This window comes from Staurois parvus, unplaced genomic scaffold, assembly GCF_062004578.1.
Source record: "Staurois parvus isolate SC_StPar_1 unplaced genomic scaffold, SC_StPar_1.0 ptg000157l, whole genome shotgun sequence".
Lineage (NCBI taxonomy): Eukaryota > Metazoa > Chordata > Amphibia > Anura > Ranidae > Staurois > Staurois parvus.
The window spans coordinates 8,467,096-8,489,844 of record NW_028317953.1 but is presented as its reverse complement, the minus strand read 5'-3'; the positions used below and the strand labels follow the sequence as shown (position 1 = coordinate 8,489,844).

Here is a 22,749-nt window from a genome sequence, read left to right as displayed (position 1 = left end):
TGCGTTCCAGAAGCTTTCTGGCTGCTTTCACACTACTCCATTGCAAAAAATAAATAAATAAATAAAAATGGTAAAACGCATAATGCGTCCTTTTGAATCCTATGGAACCTTTCACACCAATCAGTTGCATTTCTACAAGTCCTGTTTGCTGCATTTTGGAGCTTGTTGGGGGTGTTGTTGACATTCCTCTAAACTATTTCAGAAAATAACAGCTGGGTGATGTACTGAAAATGGGTCCTCATTCACTCAAACTGCATTTGTTTTATTATTATTTTTTTATTTCAGGTACTTATATAGCGCCGTCAATTCATGCAGCGCTCTACATATATATTGTACATTCACATCAGTCCCTAACCCCCAAGGGGTGTACAATCTAAGGTCCCTAACTTACATACATACATACACATACTAGGGCCAATTTAGACAGGATCCAATTCACCTACCAGCATGTCTTTGGAATGAGGGAGTAAACCGGAGTACCCGGAGGAAACCCACGCAAGCACAGGGAGAACATGCAAACTCCAGGCAGGTGGTGCTGTGGCTGGGATTTGAACCGGCGACCCTAGTACTGCCAGGCGGAAGTGCTAACCATTTAGCCACTGTGCTGCCCAACCATTTAGCCACTGTGCTGTTTATTATTACACAGGACTTATATAGCGCCAACAGTTTGCTCAGCGCTTTACAATATAACGGGAGACAATACAGCAACAATACCGTTCAATACAAGAGGGTTAGGAGGGCCCTGCTCCTTGGAGGTTTATTTATTTACAGGAGGAACTGATCTGGGATTTTGCACCAGATAATCTGTATTCATCCCTGCACAGGCATGTTAAGCGTTAAAGTGATGGTAAACTGCCCAAAAAAAATTTCACAAAAAATGTCCCCCGAAAAATAGCATAAAAGTGCTAGTATGTCTTCCTTACGGTTAGTGAGCGTTAGCTGTTTTGCTGAGCTGCGGTGATGTCACTTCCGCGCATGCGTGCAGTGGTCACGCCACGACTCTCTCAATGGACGGCACGCCTTCCATTCAGAGAACAGTGCACATGTGCTGGTGACATCACCGGCTGCCACTATAGTAAATATCTCCTAGATAACTCCTATTGTAAACTCGAAAGAGCAGGGCCCTCGAACCCCTCGTGTATTGTTTTGTTACTGTATTGTCTCATGTTCTGTCCCCCACTATAATGTACAGCGCTGAGCAAACCTTTTGGCGCTATATAAATACTGTATAACAATAATAATATCTCGTAAACGGTGCACATTTAGGAGATATTTACTGTACCTACAGGCAAGGCTTATTTTAGGCTTTCCTGTAGGTACAAGTAAATAAAGTAGGCTTACTACCACCTCTACAGCTCGTGTCTCTCCGCGTCATTGATTCTGACAGGCCGGCTGCATGAAAACCCCCAGCATTCCCCAGGTGCAAAAACATTAACGTGAACGTAAAGGCGCATCTTTAATTTTTTTTTAATTAAATATTATATACTTACCTGCTCTAGTTTTTTTTGCACAGAGCAATTCTGATCCTCCTCTTCTCAGGTCCATCACCGGCACTCCTGGCCCCTCCCCCTTGCCAAGTGTCCCCATAGCAAGCCACTGCTCTGGGGGCACTCGTGCCTAAGTGTCTATTAGACACACAGTGCGGCTCAGCCCCATCCCCTGCTCCCTCCTCACTAGCTGTGATTGAGAGTAGTGAGAGACAATGGCTCCCGCTGGTCTGTCTCAGCCAGAGGAGCGGGAGACCCTTTGCTCTCGTGCAAATCGCTGAATTGAGATGGGGCTAAGTAAGTATTTAGGGGGGTAGTAGCTATTAGAATTTCTTTTACCTTACTGCAAAATATGCATCAAGGTAAAAAAAAACTTGACCCATTGCAACCACCAACCTCCGCACAGAGGTCTATGTGGCCATGTACATTAAAAATTTGCTCATCAAGAAGAGAGCAGACAATACTGGAATGTAACAGGACAATAATAGTAGACAGTAAAGTTGAACTCCATAAAAGACAGAAATTAAGGCACCTTTGTATTTAATACTGCATCCTTAAATGTGTGTATTATATGCAAAAATTGCAAGTACTAGAATATGACTTGGTATCAGTATTTTGCCGTCTCTGTACAGCAGAGCTTAGAAAAAGGAGGGAAAAGCAGCCAATCCATTGTGCTGCAGTGGAGGTAGCATGCCGATAGCAGGAATGCGCAAACTGACAGAAGGAGGAGCTCCTCAGTCTGCTGCTTCTCCCTTTACTGTATACACACAGGCTGGGGGAGGGAAAAGACCTGTAAATGTTACGGAGCTGAAGCAGAGAAAAATCTGGTCTCCCATCCTGCCAGACAGGGCTGTGCTGTGTAGCCGAGCTGTATAAATCTCAGGACTTGATAGACATAAATACAAATCCTTAGGCAGGTAAAACAGCGCTCATATATATTTTATTTAACGCTACCACCATGTCTGATACTGGAAAATCACAGGGGACTGTGAGCAGAAATGTACTAATAAAGTGATCACACTGGAACCCCTTGCTCCTTTCACAATAACACTCAATCTAATTTGAGCCACTTGTTCTTGGGTCCGGCCTCAAGAGTCTCATCTTCCACATAGAAAATATCCCAAACCACCAGTTCAGAGATGGAATGTCAACACAAACGTATGCCAATGTAAGCAGAAAGTTCATAATTTTGTGAGATGGAGTGAAGTGGCCTTCTGATATGCAATATGCTTTAAAACTTCTGTACACTTTTTTCAAGGGATATTTCTTCTTTCTACTGGAAGAATGTAAAGCAGTGGTGAAAAACCTGAAAGGTCAGCACTCGAAAAAACACAATATAGCCAAAAGTATTGGGACACCTCTCCAAATCATTAGATTCAGGTGTTCCAATCGCCTCCATAGCCACAGGTGTATAAAATCAAGCACCTAGGCACGCAGACTGCTTCTACAAACATTTGTGAAAGAATGGGTCGCTCTCAGGAGCTCAGTGAATTCAAGCGTGGTACTCTGATAGATTGCCACCTGTGTGATAAGTCCATCTGTGAAATTTCTTTGCTACTAAATATTCCACGGTCAACTGTTAGTGGTATTATAACAAAGTGGAAGCAACTGGGAACAACAGCAACTCAGCCACCAAGTGGAAGGTCACGTAGAATGACAAGAGTGGGATCAGCGAATGCTGAAACGCATAGCGCGCAGAAGTCACCAACTGTCTGCAGAGTCAATAGCTAAAGACCTCTAAACTTCGTGTAGCCTTCAGATTAGCACAACAACAGTGTAGAGAGCTTCATGGAATGGGTTTCCATGGCTGAGCAGCTGCATTCAAGCCTTACATCACCAAGTGCAATGCAATGCAAAGCGTCGGATGCAGTGGTGTAAAGCACGGCGCCACTGGAATCTAGAGCAGTGGCGACATGTTCTCTGGAGTGATGAGTCACGCATCTGTCTGGCAATCTGATGGACGTGTCTGGGTTTGCGGGTGCCAGGAGAACAGTACTTGACTGACTGCATTATGCCAAGTGCAAAGTTTGGTGGAGGGGGGGGGGGGATTATGGTGCGGGGTTGTTTTTCAGGGGCTGGGCTTGGCCCCTTAATTCCACTGAAGGGAACTCTTAAATTGTCAGCATATCAAGACATAACTGGGGATGTAGCTGTGTTCAGAATTAAGCATTCACATTCAAAATCATGTTAAATAGGAGTCAGCACACACCTGCCATTATTTAAAATGCCTTTGATTAACCCCAAATAAAGTTAAGCTGTTCTAGTAGGTCTTTCCTGGCATTTTCTTAGTCGCATCCTACAGCAAAAGCCATGGTCTGCAGAGAGCTTCCAAAGCATCGGAGGGATCTCATTGTTAAAAGGTATCAGTCAAGAAAAGGGTACAAAAATTTTTTTAAAAGGCATTAGGTATCCCATCGAACACAGTGAAGACAGTCATCAAGTGGAGAAAATATGGCACAACAGTAACATTAACAGAACTGGACATCTTCCAAAATTGATGAAAAGCCGAGAAGAAAACTGGTCTAGGAGGCTGCCAAGTGGACTACAGCAACATTAAAAGGAGCTGCAGGAATATCTGGCAAATACTGGCTGTGTGGTACATGTGACAACAATCTCCTGTATTTTTCATATGTCTGGGCTATGGGGTAGAGTGGCAAGACGGAAGCCATTTCTTAAGAAAAACATCTAAGCCCAGCTAAATTTTGCAAAGACACATCTGAAGCCTCCAAAAAGCATGTGGGAATATGTGTTATGGTCTGATGAAACCAAGGTTGAACTTTTTGGCCATAATACCAAAAGATATGTTTGGTTCAAAAACAACACTGCACATCACCAAAAGAACACCATACCCACAGTGAAGCATGGTGGTGACAGCATCATGCTTTGAGGCTGTTTTTTCAGCTGGAACTGAGGCCTTAGTCAAGGTAAAGGGAACTATGAACAGTTCCAAATACCAGTCAATATTGGCACAAGACCTTCAGGCTTCTGGTAAAAAGCTGAACATAAAGAGGAACTTCATCTTTCAGCATAACAACCCAAAGCATACATCGAAATCAACAAAGGAATGGCTTCACCAGAAGAAGATTAAAGTTTTGGAATGGCCCAGCCAGAGCCCAGACCTGAATCCGATCAAAAATCTGTGGGGTGATCTGAAGAGGGCTGTGCACAGGAGATGTCCTCCCAGTCTGACAGATTTGGAGTGTTGGAATCAAATCAAAAGGTGCTTCAACAAAGTATTAGTTTAAGGGTGTGCACACTTACGCAAGCATATTATTTTCATTTATTTTTACTTCCCTCCACCTAAAAGATTTCAGTTTGTTTTTCAACTGAGTTGTACAGTTTATAGCTCACATTAAAAAGGGTGGAAAAAGTTTTGAAATGATTTATCTTTGTCTTATTTTTTTACATCACAGAAATCTTACATTTTAACAGGGGTGTGTAGACTTTTTATATCCACTGTGTGTGAGATTGTATATATATGTATACACACACACACACACACACACACACACACACATATACATACATATACACACACACACACATATACATACATACATATACACAAATACACACTCACATATACATACATACATATACACATATACACACTCACATATACATACATATACATACATATACACATATACACACACACACACACACACACACACTCACATATACATACATATACATACATATACACATACACACACACACACTCACATATACATACATATACACATACACACACACACTCACATATACATACACATACACACACACACATATACATATACATACACACACACACACACACACGCACACGCACACGCACACACACACATACTTATATTCAATAAGAAAATAATATTTCCAAAAATTAGTAACTATTTCTTGTTAAAGTCTTCGATGTGTAGTCATGGATTCGTAGTCTCTCGCTCCATCAACCACAATTTGCTAATTGCCCTCCATCCCACTAACTCAAGTCTGTAAAGAGGACAAGCTTTCATCAGATTATAAAAGGCTTTTTTGTGCTTTTTTGCACCTTTTAGAGGTGATGTGCAATTCAAGGGCTTTTTTTGGGGCAGGATCGTGTGTCCTTGGCCCCATAGACAGGAGTGCAAATAAAAGAAAAAAGGACAAACAAACACTTTTGTTTCTAGGCACTCCCATTAAGTCTATGGGGCTAAAAACACCCGAATCTACCTGAAAATAAGCTCTGTTACTTTTTTAAGCAACAACTGTCAAAGTGCTCAGGTGTGATCAGACACCATTTAAAGCAATAAGACTTTTACTGTTGAGATTTTTGTAGCTTTGAGCAAAAATACACTCAGATGTAAACGGGGCCTTTTGCTGCCCACCCTTTATAAAGTTCAGAACGCCAGGGGGCAGGAAGGATCAGTGATCATGTGACCGCTGTAATTGGCGGTCACACGATTGAGAACTGGTTCCGCCAACTACTGATATAGACCGCTCTCAATCCAGACTAACAGCTGGGAGCGCACAGAGAGTGTGCTCATCAGCCGCCCAGTGACGCATATTTGCAGCATGGGGGTGTTAAAGCCCACCCGCATGTAGAAAGAGGTTAACACAAAATGAAATTCCAGATGACATTAGTGCTCCCTATCCATTGCTCCTGGGTAATAACAGGATAATCTTTACTCTCTAATCAATCTTTGTGTAATTGAATGCCTATACTTTACTGGAGAATGACAGGGAGCTTACTATTGTTCTTGAATGACAGCAAGATCTAGTATTCCTTTTGCTATGACAAATACTTTGTTGTAGTTACTGTTTGTTTTTTATGAATTACTGTGTGTGATCAGAAACCCAGGCAATGCGCACAGCCACTCTACAGATCTTAAAAACAGGTTTGTATTTGAAAAAGAGACCTCGAGACTTGTTCTGCATATACCAACCATTTAAGCAGAACTCCAGCCAAAAAAACTTTCAAGATAAAACAGAGCATTAAAAGACAAAATAATAAAACCAGCTTTTGTTGCAATATTTACCTTCAATCATACGTTTTCCACTTAATACTTGCCAGTAGATGTCCTCAGTCAGATGGACAGCAGTATTAAATGCATTTATTCTCAGCCCAGGTCATCCTGGACCCACTTCAACCTGTAACTGGACAGTGAAAAGAGAAGCAGCACGGTGATGAGCTCATCTCTCAGTCACTCTGCTCGCTCCTTCTATCAGCATGCTTCTGCTCAGCACATGAACTAAATGGTGCTTTGTGATGCTTTTTCCGCTCAAAACTCCAGTCCTGCCATACAGGGATTGCAAGAGACTGATATCAGATCTAATTCAATGAAACTGTCTGCATTTAAAATATATTTGAAATGATGTATTAAAGCGATTCTAAAGGCTTACTTTTTTTTTTTTAGAAAAAAAAATAAACATGTCTATACTTACCTGCTCAGTGCAGTGGTTTTGCACAGAGCAGCCTGGATCCTCCTATTCTTGGGTCCCTCGCAGGCTCTCCTGGCCCCTCCCTCCTGTCAGGTGCCCCCACAGAAAGCAGCTTTCTATGGGGGGCACCAGCTGCTCCGTGTGTCCATTCACACACGGCGCCGTGGCTTGGCCTCGCTGCCTCTCTCTTCTCATTGGTTCACTGGCTGTGATTGACAGAAGTGGGAGCCAATGGCTGCCATTTCCATCTCAGCCAATGAGGAGTCCTGGGATGGCCGAGACTTCAGTGCACATCGCTGGATCAAGAGGGGGATTAGTTGAGTATTTGAGGGGGAGCTGCTGCACACAGAAGGTTTTTTACCTTCATGCATAGAATACATGAAGGTATAAAACTTTCAGCCTTTAGAACCACTTTAATGACTAAAGAGCTGCAATAAAGCTGAACTCCGGGATAAGCAAATATTGGCTAAATTCAAAAGGCAAGTGTATTCTTCCATGAATCTTGGTGAGTTTTGTAAATTTGTTTCCAGTTCTCTACAGTAATCCAGTGTGAAACTTCTGTAAAGGAGCTTCCAGTAATAAAGACCAGCCACTGTTGCTCTCTCTCCTTGTGCAGAGTGACTGGTCTGGTCTCCACCTCCTCCTGCAGAATTCTACAGGCAGCCTGTAGTGGGTGGAGCTACTGGGCCCCTCCCACAGCTTTGTTCTCTGCACAGTCTGTGTGCAGCACAGTGATCATGTCTCTGCCCACATTTACAAGGTTATAACAGAGTTTGCACTTACACTGAGTGCACACAAAGTATATTTATATCATTTGTGGATATTGAGGAATATATTTCAATGAAAGCTTTGGTGTCTGAAGTTCAGCTTTCATTTGCATCTATTGTATCTGGCTATAGTTCAGCTTTAAATGATGTGTTAAAGGAGATGCGCCAGCCTGAATGTGTGCAATGTCGGATGTACTTGATGTATTATACCAGCAGTGAACAGGGCTCTTTTATACCCTGCTCATTACCGATGCACACTGCATAACAGCTAAATAAATACAGCCAGGCAGTGTGTACAACCGGAACATTTGTATTCAGCACAAAACACTAAGCAACACCATGCTCATATAAAGACATACAACAGTATGTGACTGGCTTACCCTCCTGCGGTCCACTGATAACAGATCTACATACAAAACATAGATCTACTGTTTGCAATCACACAGACGAGCACAGAGACATACACTGATATATACAATCCTGCCAATAGGCAGAGAGAAGGACACAACTCAGGCAGAAATCACCCGCAGTATAAAGGGTTAAGACTCCATAGATGTGTTAGTCAACAAGGAGAAAGAAGTGACTGGGCAAAACAGGGCTCCACCGAATACCAAAATATTAATAGTCAGCAATGACAGCAGGACACATGATAGTCAGCTGAGGTAAACATATTCATTTCCCCCGTCTGTGTGTGCACGGGACATTGCACACCATCATCTCAATGACAGCAAACTTGTATTTATCTATACTAATTAGGAGGGATAACAAATAATAATAAGATTTATTATTACTGTCTACGCTTTAATTTACGCTTGCTTGCTTTTGGGTTTAAAGTGTTACCAAAGTCAATTTTTTTTTAACATAACAAACATGTTATAGTCACCTGCTCTGTGCAATAGTATTGTACAGAGCATCCCCAATTCTCCTCTTCTCGGGTCCCCCGCTGGTGATCTTGGTGGCTCCTCCTCTTAGTGTGTCCCCATAACAAGCAGTTTGCTATGGGGCACACAGTGTCTGCTCGCTCCCGAGATGCAGGTCTATGGATCTGCACTTCATAGACACGCACAGCGGGACTTAACCCTGCCCCCACAGTTCCTCCCCACTGCATTTGATTGTTTGAGTCCTGTGTGATGAGGAAGCAAGAGGAGAAGAGATGCAGCTGTGCACAGCACTGATCTCTTCTCCCCCCCCCCCTTCACACAGGGAAGGGAGAGAACAGAGATGCATAAAATGTTTTTTTTACCTTAATGCAAGGAATTCATTATGGTAAAATACATTTAGGCTTTATTATTACAATAACACTTTCATTAACATTTTATTGCAGTTTACCAATTCTTAGATGTGATGGCTGCATTAGTTTTCAAAAAAGAAAACTTCATGCACACTGCTGCTCCTAAACTCACGCTTTTGTGGGTTTTGGCCCCTGAGCTTCCCTTTATGCTATCCTATGTGTCCATGCATACAGACATTTACATCAGTTTAGTAACAGGGACGTTTAGAGGATACTTTCTGAACACCCTAAAATCATATTCAGGTGAGGGAATGTTGACTGCAAAAAACGCTGAGCATGTGTAAATGCACCTAAACGAGTGCTAGGTGCGTTTAGCACTTCTGTATTTATTCAAATCAGTGGCCAGAATAAATTAACATTTTGGCCAATGAAAGAAACCCCCAAACCCCAAATGCTGCTCAGCTCTGCTAAACTGGTTTAAAAAAAAAAAATGCAGCTTAGGTGAGTGTTTACCTCTTATTTTCTCAAGTCAGGGGAAACAGCGCTTGTAATAAAACAGTGTGCATGAGGCCTTAGGCTTTCTTTCTTGTCTTTTTACCTGGTGATGCAGCCAACAAGTCTGTTTTTCAAAAGAACAAGCTCTCTAGCAAATGTATCAGTTACAGAGATCAGACAACCCATGTAACACTGGCATGGGAGACAATTATCTGCTTTTATTTATGCTAAATCTTTATACCATAAGGGAAAAAACTGTTTTGCTATAATTGTGTTTGTAAAGTGTGAGCTGGAGGTTGGTTTTTATTTGTTAGTGTATCTAAATCTGCTAGCACATCTAACACTTCCCTTCGACGGACAATGCCGATGTCCAAAGGAGTCCCCTGTGCTCCTTCATTGCAATAAATAAATTGCAATATACCATATTACATTTTGGGTGTAATACCGCTTTTAAGAGCAAGCCCATGAGAACAGAAAATATGGAGACTGCCATTGCAGACTCCCACTATCTTCGACCTAGACAAGACCAGGGTCCCTTGTCCTGCCCCTCCCGCAGCCCTCATATCCAAGAGGACGGCATCAGCAACCCATAGAGATAAGAGCTGGCTGTGTGAAAACAGCGCCGGACCCCAGGCACTGGTACGTACCCGATTTTTTAAAATTCAGCAGCTACAAGAAAAAAAAAAAAAACCTACCATATCTAACTGAATTTCCTCTTTTTAACCTCATATCCTGCATCATACTTTTCTATCAATGGTATCTGAGACCCACCTCTGCTTCCTGTTAAAACAGGATCCCAGAAGACTTATTTTTGTATTTTACACACAACTAAAATAAGCATCGTTAGATTTTAATGCAGGGTCAGCTTTAAAAAGACAAAATGCAATATTGAAAGTGATATTAACCACTTCAGTACCGAGCACTATTGCCCCCTTCCTGCCCAGGCCAATTTTCAGCTTTCAGCGCTCTGACACTTTGGATGACAATTGCTCGGTCATGGAACGATGTACCCAAACTAAAATTCACACAACTAGAGCTTTCTGGTGGTATTTATTCACCACTGGGGTTTTTATTAATGAAAAAAAGACCAAAAATTTGGAAAAAATAAAAAAAAAAACACTTTTTTTGTTTTGGTTATAAGATTTTGCAACCAAATAATTATTAATAAATTTAGGCCAAGATGTATTCAGCTACATTTCTTTGGTGAAAATAATCCAAGTCAGTATTCATTAATATGGTATGTCTGAAAATTGATCAATCCTGAAGTACTGACAGCCAATCTAGTTTCTTGAGGCCCAAAAATGGTAGGACAGTACATACGTGTATATATATATATATATATATATATATATATATGACAGTCCAATATATTTAGCAAGTGTCATGGCAAGTTCTTTGAAGTTGTAATTTTTTTATCATAATTTTTAGGAAAAATAAAATTAAAAATGTTCACAATTTTTTTTTTAACAAACGGTCACCAGTGCAGTACAGCGTCACCATATATCTAGTGTGGTGGTGATCAGGGACACTGACTGGTGACAGTACAGAACAAAAATATATATATAAATTTTTCTTTATAAAAAAAAAAAGTTTTTTTTAAAGATTTTTTTTTCATAATACACGGTGACCAAAGTAGTATAAATGTTACCATTGTAACATTGTATTACTTTGGGGACGTGATCAGCATTTTTTTTTAACACTTATTGCAAAGAATTTCTTTGCTATAAGCAAGCATTTAACTGAATGAAATCAATTAATTCAGGGTTTTTTATTGTGATTAGATGTGATTGGCTATGGCACAGATCGGCCACGACACAGATGGGCTGTGATTGGCTCAGTCTGTACATGTGATCACAGTGATCTATCACAGCTAGTGACACAATTGTATACAATGGATGGCATGAAAGGAAGCCATCCATTGTTTACAATTGTCATGTGACTTGCTATGATTGGTCACATGGTACTAGCAACGTGCAGTACACTGATCTGTCATGTGTACCTCAGACACAGCAAATGACAGATCTGTGTACCGGCCCGTTGCTAGTACCATGTGACCGGCTGTGACCAATCACAGCAGATCACATGACAATTATGACAGATCTTGCCCCGTGGGCATGCGTAAGGAGCGATCTGGGAAGGACGTCATGTGACGCCCACCTGGATCAACTTGAGTCCCGCTGGGCCGTCATTCTGCTATAGGCTGGATGGGAACAGGTTAAAGGTAATTAAAAGAAAAAAAAACACATACATGTTATATTTCCCTGCTCGGTGTAATGGTTTTGCACAGAGCAGCCCCGACCTTCCTCTTCTCTTGTCCCTCGCTGGCACTTTCCTACCCCTCCCTCCTGTCAAGAACCCCCAGAGAAAGCAGATTGCTATGAAGGCTTCAGAGCTGCTGCTCTGCGTGTCCATTCACACACAGAGCAGCAGCTCGGTCCCGCTCCCTCTCTCCTCATTGGCTCACTGGCTGTGATTGACAGCAGGGGGAGCCAATGAGCAGGGAGAGTCCCCAGAGAGCCAAGACTCTTGTGGACATCACTGGATTGGGATGGGCTCAGATATGTATTGTGGGGGGCTGCTGCACACAGATTTTTTACCTTCATGTATAGAATGCATGAAGGCAAAAAAGCCCTGAGCCTTTACAACCACTTTTATAAGGGCAAACTCATATTAGATCCCAAGTCCTGGAATTAGACAAAATCGTGCAGTGGCCCCCAGGAGCTGAAGGGGCTGTATTACTTACACCCCGGTGGATCACAACAGGACAACACTGGCCAGGTAAGTTTGTGAATTGTGGACAACACCGACAAAAAGGTAAGCAGGAGGGAAAAAACCTTCGGTGTGAAGATCCTGGTGTTTTTAAGCACTTTCAGCAGCTGCCTTAAACACTTACTGAGCATGCAGCTTCTTTATCTTGTAAAAGAGAAGTATGGGCAAAGCAGCTTTTTTGGCCATACTTCTCTTATGTGTCACAGGGGTACAATTATTATTGTCCTCCTGTGACCCAGAGTCAGCTGACAGCAGGCTATTGCCTGCTATCCGCTGAAGGGGCAGAGCTACTCCAGGCTCAGGAAGCATGCCAATATTGTCAGGATAGAGGAGAATATGGATTTGTTTTTTGTTTTTTTTTTAAAATCCCATACTTCTCCTTTAATTCGTATCCATGGTCAAGTTTAAGATGGTGCCATGACCACTGCCCCAGGACTCCTGTTTCGGGGTGGCTCCTTTCTCTTGCAACATCCTATGTAGCCATCCTTGGTGCAAGGACTAAAATCTCCCTACACTGTGTGTATCAATAGAAATAGATCATAGCCTAAGGCACCTTTCAGACGGGGAGGACCAATCAGCACATCCATTCTCAGAGGGGATCCCTTCGGTGATCCCTGCTGAGCAAGAGGATGACAGGTCTGTGTCCACTCTGCAGCTGCAGAGAGGATACAGCCCGCTATTTTCTATGGGGCGGTCGGATGGAAACAGACCGCCTGTCAGGATCGGATGGGATGCTGGCGGGTGTCAGCGAACACATATCCACTGACACCCACCGCTCCATAGAGAGCTAAGGATAATCCAATCAAGTCTGCCTGAAAAACTGACAGGTAAAACATAAAAATATCAAAGTATTTTAAATGACTACTTAGAGGATTTTTTCTTTCCAAAAATGATTTTTTATTCATTTGCAAAGCAATGCGCCTTGGAAATTATTAGAACATTTCAGAAAACTACTTCAGAAAGAATCAATTCCGTAAAACAGCCCCGTCTGTTTCTGGGAGTCTCCAATTAATCTCTGTGCTGGCCTAGTTTCTCCACCTTCCATTTCCCTACACAACCTTTAGGGCCTGTTCACATATAGTGCTATGACTGGCATTTTTCCACGCTGGAAGAATGCCAGTTACTGCAAGAGCACATAGAAAAAAATCGCTTTCTATATTCCCCATTCACACTGCCCTGCAGCTCAGAGGTGCAGTATAGTAAGCTACAATGAATTGCAGACATGCTTCATTTTATCGCAATGCACTGGATGGCACCACATAGTAAAACGCACCACGCTGCTGTGTGGTGACGTGAATAATGTATCACATTGTGCACTTTACATACAATTCAGTAGGAAAAAAGAACTATGTGATTTGCTGTCACTTCTGACAAGTCTTCCTGACACCGAGAGAAGAAAGGTGACAGGGGGAAAAGCCTCCAGCACGCAGCCTGTGATTGACAGACTCAGTTCCTGTGTGATGTGTGAAGGGGGTGTGTCCCTTTTATCCAATCAGCTCTCCTCACTGAGCACTGCAATATGTAACTTCACCTCCCTGACCCCGACTTTCTGAAAGCTCAGACATGCTGGGGTTTATTTACTAAAGCTGGAGAGTCCAAAATCAGACTCACTTCTGCATAGAAACCAATCAGCTTCCAGGTTTCATTGCTAAAGCTTCATTGAACAAGCTGAGGTTAGAAGCTGATTGGTTTCTATGCAGAAGGGAGTCTGATTTTGGACTCTCCAGCTTTAGTAAATAAACCCCGCTGTGTCAATTCTGGACTTTGAACAGCTGTACAGAACAGAAGAGTGCAGATAAAAAAGGTACAACTCATGTAGGAGGATTTGTTCATCTCTGTGTGAGGCCAGTCACTTCACTAAGTATATGCAAGGGTTTACAACCAGTTTAAGTCACATATCCACTTTTCCACAGGTGAGGGGAGGAAAACATGCTACATGCATATGACATGCATTGATCTCTAGTGTAATGCATTAAAAGCATAATATGTGTTTCCGAAAACATATAGTGTTTTATTTATTCTAGGTACTTATATAGTGCTGTCAATTTACACAGCACTTTACATATATATTGTACATTCCCATCAGTCCCTAACCCTCAAGGGGCGTATAAGGTCCCTAACTCACATTCATACATACACATACTAGGGCCAATTTAGTCAGGATCCAATTAACCTACCAGTATGTCTTTGGAGTGTGGGAGGAAACCGGAGTACCCGGAGGAAACCCACGCAGGCACAGGGAGAACATGCAAACTCTAGGCAGGTGGTGCCGTGGTTGGGATTCGAACCAACGACCCTAGTACTGCCAGGCAGAAGTGCTAACCATTTAGCCACTGTGCTGCCCTAGTTTTAAACCCGGTTCACACCAGTGCAGCTTTAAAGTGGTGCTACTTCAGCACAATTTCAAAGCCGCCAATTGGCACAACTTCTAGTGGGGCTTGCCAACATCTGCACAACTTCAATGTGGGTCGCACATGAAATCTCACAAAAGTAGTATAGGAACCTTTTTCAAAGTTGAGTTGTTGACTTGAGTTAGCACCGATTTGAACGATCTCATAGGAGCCAATAGGGTACAACTTGTCATATGACTTTAATCTGTCAAGTTGCGCCAGTGTGAACCGGGGCTTACAACACAAAAAGTGTGACAAGGCACTTAACGTCAGCTGTTAACAAAAAAAAAAAAGAAAAGAAAAATGCAACTAAATAGAAACAAAAGAAAAATGCAAATATAAAAAAAAACAAAAAAACAAAACAAACTCTACAAATATAATAATACTAAAAAAGGCAAGTCGGCCTGTGACAGATGTCAAAGTTACAATGTAACATATTACAAGTACACTGTATTCAGTAAGGTTGCTTGTTTCTGTCATGACGTGCTCATTTGTATGCTAAGAATCACATGATGAACCATCCACATTCACAGACCCCTGCAAGACAAGGGTAGGCAAGCTCAGGACACCAGCTGTTGTGGAACTACAAGTCCCATGAGGCATTGCAAGTCTGACAGCCACAGGCATGATGGGATATGTAGTTTCACCACAGTTAAGAGGGTAAGACAATCAATGATCACCTAATAGGTACTCTACTGATAGGGCATTGATTTCTTGGCTCAATAGAACCGAGAACAGATCCCTAGATTTGCTGTTGCAGACTTATACATTTGGCATCAGCTCACCAATTTTTTTTTTTAATGTTCTTTCTAGTAGAGCATGCATCCGTATATGTCACACTGGATGTAAGGGGAGGCTTATTACACATGCCAAGGACAGATCTACCAAAACATTCAATAAAACAAACTGAAAGCGTGCTGGTGGCCCCAATGTGATAAAGGACAACCTTGGTAAACTTTTTTTTTTCTGTTCCACAAAGCAAAACTACTTCTGCTTTCCAAAGTCCCCGCCTATGGTCTTGTTCTGAGTAATCTGTAGGGACAGCATTGTTAGGAATAGAAATAAGGAAAAACTTTTTTTTTTCTTTAGTTTTGCATGTAGTGGAAAGGAACTACAACCCCTGTCAGTTTTTTCTTTCTGTCTGTATCCATGTTAGGGAGATTGACTGTCTCCATTTGTCCGGTTTACCTTAATTACCAATAGTCGAAGACATCCTCAAATTTTGGGTTGTCACCAGAACAGGAACAGAGAGCAGATTTTCCCATGGAGGCACTAATTCTGGTGACAACCAGGGATTCCCTCACTTTGGAAGGATTTTCCACATTTCCTGTTTTGGAGCAGGAAGTGAAGAGAAATCTCTCCAATGGGATATAGATGGCAAAAAAAAAAAAAAAAAGAGAACATAGGGGTCTACCCAAAAATAAAATGAAAACATGCCTATAGTTTTACTTTAAGGCACAGGTGTCAAACACAAAGCCCATGTGCCAAATCCGGCCCTCCAGGCCATTTCACGTGTCCCTTGCACCTCTCCTGCAGGTAACCCCCCCCCCCCCCCTTGTCTCAGCAGTCAGAAGCAGAGAGAATAGAACTCCTCTGCCTCTCAGTGCAGCTGTAGCACCCCCTCATCTCTGCCTCCCCTGGTCTCAGCATTCAGCAGACTCTGCTAACTGACTCCACGCCTCCTCTGGTCCTCCTCCAGACCCTGCACTTTTTGCTTTCCAGCTCTGCCCCCAAAGTGCACGATGATGTTAGGGAGGGTGTGGGATTCTTGACATTCGATGTAATGGGGGGGGGGGGGTGCTCTGGAAATCTAGTCTTACATATACAACCGGCCCTGTGAGGGCAACCATACTGCTGATACGACCAGCGATGAAGTGGTGTTTGACACCCCTGCTTTAAGGCTATATTCACACCTAGGTGCAGCAAAATCTTGCTACGTTTATGCAGTCTAGTGCTTTGTGCATATGGCAGCCCATTCATTTCCGGCAGCTATGTACCACAAATGTGTCAAAGTAGCTCATGTAGCTTTCTGCGTGGAAAACAAGTCTCCTTGCCTGTGTTTGGTGTACCATTAACAATGAATGGCACTGAAAGTGTGACATGCATTTTCGAAACATGTTCAAAACCGCACTATTTAGCTTGCCTTTACGAAACATTGAGGTGTGAAGAGCCTAAAGCCTAACTCTGGGAAATATAAAAATTCATCCTCTGGTGGTGGACTGTCCCTTGGCATCCTCACATACAATGCAGGGCTATGGACCCTGCAATGATCTTGATGACATCAGGACCTTGGGCCACCAGAAAACAAAAAAGGGGAGAAGATGCTGCGAGGACCGGTCTACCAATGTGGAGGACTTGCACAAGTAAATATGCTTTTCCAAGTCCCTAGACCTAAAATATCGCTGACCCTCAATGTAGACGCAGGACCAATGCAAGGGAGAATTTTCAAGTTTCCTGGAGTTGGGCTTTAACATGGATGGCAGAACAACAGTATTTCTCAAGAAGATTCATAAGGCCCATTCATGCCAGGACATGGGGCGTAAAGCAGATTATGTGTGCTGTGGTGCCCTTTGTTGTGATTGGGTTCCAACACGCCTTCACAAAGTGAGGTGCTGATTGCATGTCATCACACGCAGTACAATACACGCTGTCCTGTGCATTACCCTGCACCGAGATACAATGTAATCAGCACCAGTACTGTTGTACATTGAAACCTATTCATTGTCAATCAGCTGCCCAACTCAAAGTATGAAGATGTGCACGCTGCACTGAACTAGTGTGAAAGGTCCCCGGAGGGCAAACGTCTGTAGATCAGAAAGATAAGATTTCTGGGAAACCGCAAAGAACCTCTAAAAAAATGTGTTCCATGAAATTAAATGAAAAGCAGTATATAAATAAGATATCTGATCTGCATAATCGATTAGTGAGCTCCTGTGGCCAAACAGAGGGTCTGGAGGGAGGGAGAATACCTCCATGACACTGACAGATTGTAGCAGAGATCTCTGGCTGCATTCTAGTGATAGGCATGGAGAAACTCAGGGCTGCAGGGTGTTTGGCACATATAGTTCAGCATCAGCATATGCTATGCATGGGACTGATGGGACATGTAGTTCCCCATTGTGAGCTGTTGGGTCAATGTGCTGCCTTGCTGTGTGTGCGCATGCATGCCGAGCTGAAATCAGGTGCACAGGACCCGTCCACCTTGCTCCCCCCCCAGATCCAGAAGTCTCCTGTGTCCTTCTGACCCTGTGCTTGTGCTTGTGGTTGAATTAACTCCATGATCACCAAAGCCACAAGTGTGAGTAGTCCTCTCTGCACTGCGAGCGCTTGCTCAGTGAAATACCGCCCCTCATTGTGCCTGGCTTGTGACCCTGGACTAAGGCCTTGTTATACCAAATTGCTACCTGTCCCTTATAGTGCCTGGATTGTTACCTTGTGACCCTGGACTTAAACCCTGCTATACCAGATTGCTGCCTTATGCCTCTGGACTTATCTCTTCTTGTATCCTATTATATTGCTTTCTGTCCCTCACTGCATACAAATTATTGCCCTGTGACCCTGGACTTAACCCCTGCTGTACCAGATTGCTGCCCTAAACCTCTGGGCTTATCCAGACTAAGATGATGAGAAGAGTTGGGGACGGTGTGCAAGATAGGACCGCTATACTAAACAAATGATCCTTTATTTCCTCTATTACATGCCCGGATAGTGACATGAAATCCTGAGCTCAATGGGAATCAATGGATCTGCAGGAGTTTTAGGTGAGAAGTTCAAATAAATCAAAACCAACCAATACACACAGATGTGGTCCGATAGGCAGAATATGGTGATCACTCAGTGTGATTTTCCATGGAAGTTAGAAGACATCATCAAATAGGAGGGACATTCCTGGAATGTTATACAACACTGACAGTCTGATCAATCATAAGAATAGTGGTAGTAGCAGTAGAGCATCATTGACAGCTTGATCCATCATAATAATAATAATAATAAATAATAATCCATCTAATACACAGACAATAAATCACTGACAGCCTAATCCTTATTATTAATCAAGCTGTCAATGATGTATTGTCTGTGTATTAGATGGAGTACTACTACCACCACCACTATTATTATTATTATTAGTAGTAATACAGATCCGTCTAATTCACAGAAAATACATCATTGACAGCTTGATTAATAATAATAATAGTAGAGCTTCATCATCAATAATAATAATAATTATAGAGATCCATCTAATACATAGACAACACATCATTGACAGCCTGATCCATGTTATTGATCAAGCTGTCAATGATGTATTGTCTGTGAATTAGATGGATCTCTATTACTACTACTAATAATAATAGTAGTAGTCCATCTAATACACAGACAATACATCATTGACAGCTTGATCAATAACATGGATCAGGCTGTCAATGATGTGTTGTCTATGTATTAGATGGATCTCTATAATTATTATTATTGATCAAGCTGTGAATGATGTATTGTCAGTGAATTAGATGGATCTCTATTATTACTACTACTAATAATAATAGTGGTGGTAGTAGTAGTACTCCATCTAATACACAGACAACACATCATTGACAGCTTGATCAATAATAATAATAATAATAGTAGTAGTAGAGCTCCATCGAACACACACAGACAATACATCACTGACAGCCTGATGGTAACAATAATAATACAGATCCATTTACTACAAAGACACCTCATCATACAGGCAATGGCCAGACACAGCGTGTATGAAGGAGCAGACACCGGTAGGAAGCAGAGTGGTGCAGCCAGTCCTCCAGTGTCAGGCACCTCTCCGGGCACTTACCTTGTTCGGTAGGTGCAGAGCCCCCAACAGGCAGAAGGTGATCAGGCGGAGAAGCCGACAACCGCCCATCGTCAGAAGTGTGATGTTCTCACTGATCTCCGGTCAGTCTAGTCCGGGGTGTGCACACAGGAAGCCGCTCCCCAATCAGCACACCGCTCCTACCACTCACTGCCTGATGACAGCATCGAGCTGCGCCCACATAGCCACACCTCTTCAGTCTGCACAGGGGCTTATGGAACGCAAGCCGTAGCCAATCCCCGTAGAGCGCTGTGGCAGCAGCAAGATCTAACTCCCATGAAGATCTGTCCCACTTGAAGCAACAGCGCATGTCCCGGTTTTAGGCATAAGAAGCTGATCGCCGATCGCGCTCTGTAGCACGGAGATTTGACAGTTAACCCCATTTAGGCTGGATTACACTTACACGCACCCCTGAAGCTGATCCCTCGGATCACTAGGCGCTGACGATGCTCCCGCAAAATGGTTCTAAGCTGCGTATTGGGGAGCATCAAGGATCGGAGAGAGGACAGTTACGTTGGGGAGGGGGGTTGTGACATGGGGAGTACAGTGACATGGGGGGCCATGACATGGGGAGGACACTAACATGTGGTAGGGATCATTGACATGGAGGGGCCATAATGTGTGTGTGTGGGGGGGCAGTTACATGTGGGGGGCCAGTGACATGAGGGGGGGTGAATGACATGGGGAGGACAGTGACATGTGGGGAGGACGGGGGTGTGACATGGGGAGGACAGTACAGAAAATGATGTGGCGCTAATACCATGTGAAACCCACACGTGTGAATACAAAATAGTAACAATATATGAAAAATAAAAAATATGAATAAACAAATCATGCCAGGTGATAATAATGACAAGTTCCACTCACAGGAACGTGTGTACAAATACAAAAAATGAAAGTGCCAAGAAAAAGTCCAAATGGGACCAATGAATCAATAGTGCCCAAAAACATCCTAATTGGATCTAAAGGTGATGATAATAATACCGTATGACAAGAAGTCCAAAATAGGACTGCACGTAAAAGTGCTAACCCCCCCCCAAAAAAAATGCACTATGGCATAAATTCCCAAATCCACATAGAAACAAACGATGTGACACACAGAACTAACATTACACACCTAATTGGTGCGTACGTGATAATAAACAATAATCACATAAACATAATGTGCATCAAAACACAGAAAAAACGCACACCATTAAATGTGTATATTCAACACAAATTGCAAATGAAAAGTCCAGTGTGGTGAATAACTCCTTAAATCTGTATAATAATAAACCCTTTGTGATGGTGATTAACGTGACGAAATGCGTCTGCACGTGGTGACACACTTCCGGTCTGGATGTCATATTCCTTTAATAAATGGTACTACACTATGGAAGTGTTTACTTATGTTTCATGATGGAATGATTAGCCCCACCATGTCACTGACCCCCCCACATGTCACTGTCCTCCCCATGTCATGGCCCCCCAATGCCACTGTACTCCCCATGTCACTGCCCCCTCCAATGTCACTGTCCTCCCCATGTCACTGTCCCCCCCTCTTGTCACTGTCCTCTCCATGTCAGTGCCCCCCTCATGTTACTGTCCTCCCCTATGTTAGACCCCCCCACGTCACTGTCCTCCCTATGTCATGGTCCTCCTCCAATGTCACTGCCCCCCCAATGTCACTGTCCTCCCCATACCACTGCCCCCCAATGTCATTGTCCTCCCAAAGTGTCACTGTCCTCCCCATGTCATGGCCCCCCCCATGCCACTGTACTCCCCATGTCACTGTCCTCCCCATGTCAGGCCCCCATGTCACTACTCCCCCTCATGTCACTGTCCTCTCCATGTCAGTGCCCCCCCTCATGTCACTGCCCCCCCCTTGTCACTGTCCTCCCCATGTCACTGTCCTCCCCATGTCAGGCCCCCCATGTCACTACTCCCCCTCATGTCACTGTCCTCTCCATGTCAGTGCCCCCCCTCATGTCACTGCCCCCCCATGTCACTGTCCTCCCCATGTCAGCCCCCCCCCAGGTCAATGCTCCCCCACGTCACTGTCCTCCACATGTCACTGACCCCCCCCACGTCACGGCCCCATGTTACTCCCCCCCTCATGTCACTATCTTCCCCATGTCTTTGTCCTCCCCATGTTGCGGCCCCCCCATGTCACTGACCCCCACACATGTCACTTCCCCCCCTCATGTCACTGACCCCCCCAAATGTCACTGTCCTCCCCATGTCACTGACCCCACCACATGTCACTGTCCTCCCCATGTCACCCCCCCCCACTGTCCTCCCCATGTCACCCCCCTCATGTCACTGTCCTCCCATGTCAGTCCCCCACCTCATGCACTGGCCCCCCCAAATGTCACTGTCCTCCCCATGTCACTGACCCCCCCACATGTCACTGTCCTCCCCATGTCAGGCCCCTCCAGGTCAATGCCCCCCATGTCACTGACCCCCCCCACGTCACTGTCCTCCCCTTGTCACTCCCCCCCCTCATGTCACTGACCCCCCAAATGTCACTGTCCTCTCCATGTCACGCCCCCCCATGTCACTGACCCCCACACATGTCACTGTCCTCCCCATGTCACTTCCCCCCCCTCATGTCACTGACCCCCCCCAAATGTCACTGTCCTCCCCATGTCACTGACCCCACCACGTCACTGTCCTCCCCATGTCAGCCCCCCCCCACTGTCCTCCCCATGTCATCCCCCCCTCATGTCACTGTCCTCCACACATGTCACTGTCCTCCCATGTCACTGAACCCCCCCACATGTCAGTGTCTTCCCCATATCACGGCCCCCCATGTCACTGTCCTCCCCATGTCACAACCCCACCCCCCACCACACACGTAACTGTCCTTTCTCTGATCCATGATGCTCCCCAATACGCATCTTTGATCCATCTTGCTGGAGCATCGGAGACTAGTGATCCGCGGGATCAGCTGTGTAAGTGTAATCAGCGGTGCAGCAGAAAAGGGGTTAACTGTGACAGCTCTGTGGTACGGTTGTTGATCGGCGATCGGCTTCCTATGCCTAAAACCGTGACACGCGCAGTTGCTTCAAGGGGGACAGATCTTCATGGGAGACAGATTTTGCTGCTACACCCGCTCTGGAAAAAGGCGGAGCCAATGAACGTACTTTATAAACATGATTACTAAATCCAAAGGCGAGCGATGAGAATAAGGGGGCGGGTCTGAGTGCATGCACTTGCATAACGGTGCGAAAAAGGAGCAATGAGGGGGCGGGGCTTGCTGTGGTGAGAGGCCGGACTTAAGGGGCATGGCCACGCATGAAGGGGGGGCGGGGCCAGGCTAGTTTATCAGCGTCTTGAACTGAGGTGCTCTCATTCGTGTGTGCGTGTG

The 22,749-nt window shown here is 44.0% G+C and overlaps 1 protein-coding gene across 1 annotated transcript in view; it reads right to left on the bottom strand.

Annotated features, from left to right (window-relative positions):
* The window catches only part of NPC1 (NPC intracellular cholesterol transporter 1), a 115,983-nt gene extending 96,434 nt beyond the window's left edge, over positions 1-19,549 (bottom strand). Inside the window, exon 1 of the mRNA XM_089675736.1 lies at positions 19,383-19,549. Coding sequence (XP_089531862.1) covers positions 19,383-19,451 — 69 coding nt within the window. The 5' untranslated portion in view covers positions 19,452-19,549. The remainder of the gene's footprint in view (positions 1-19,382) is intronic.
* Between the last annotated feature and the right edge of the window lie 3,200 nt (positions 19,550-22,749).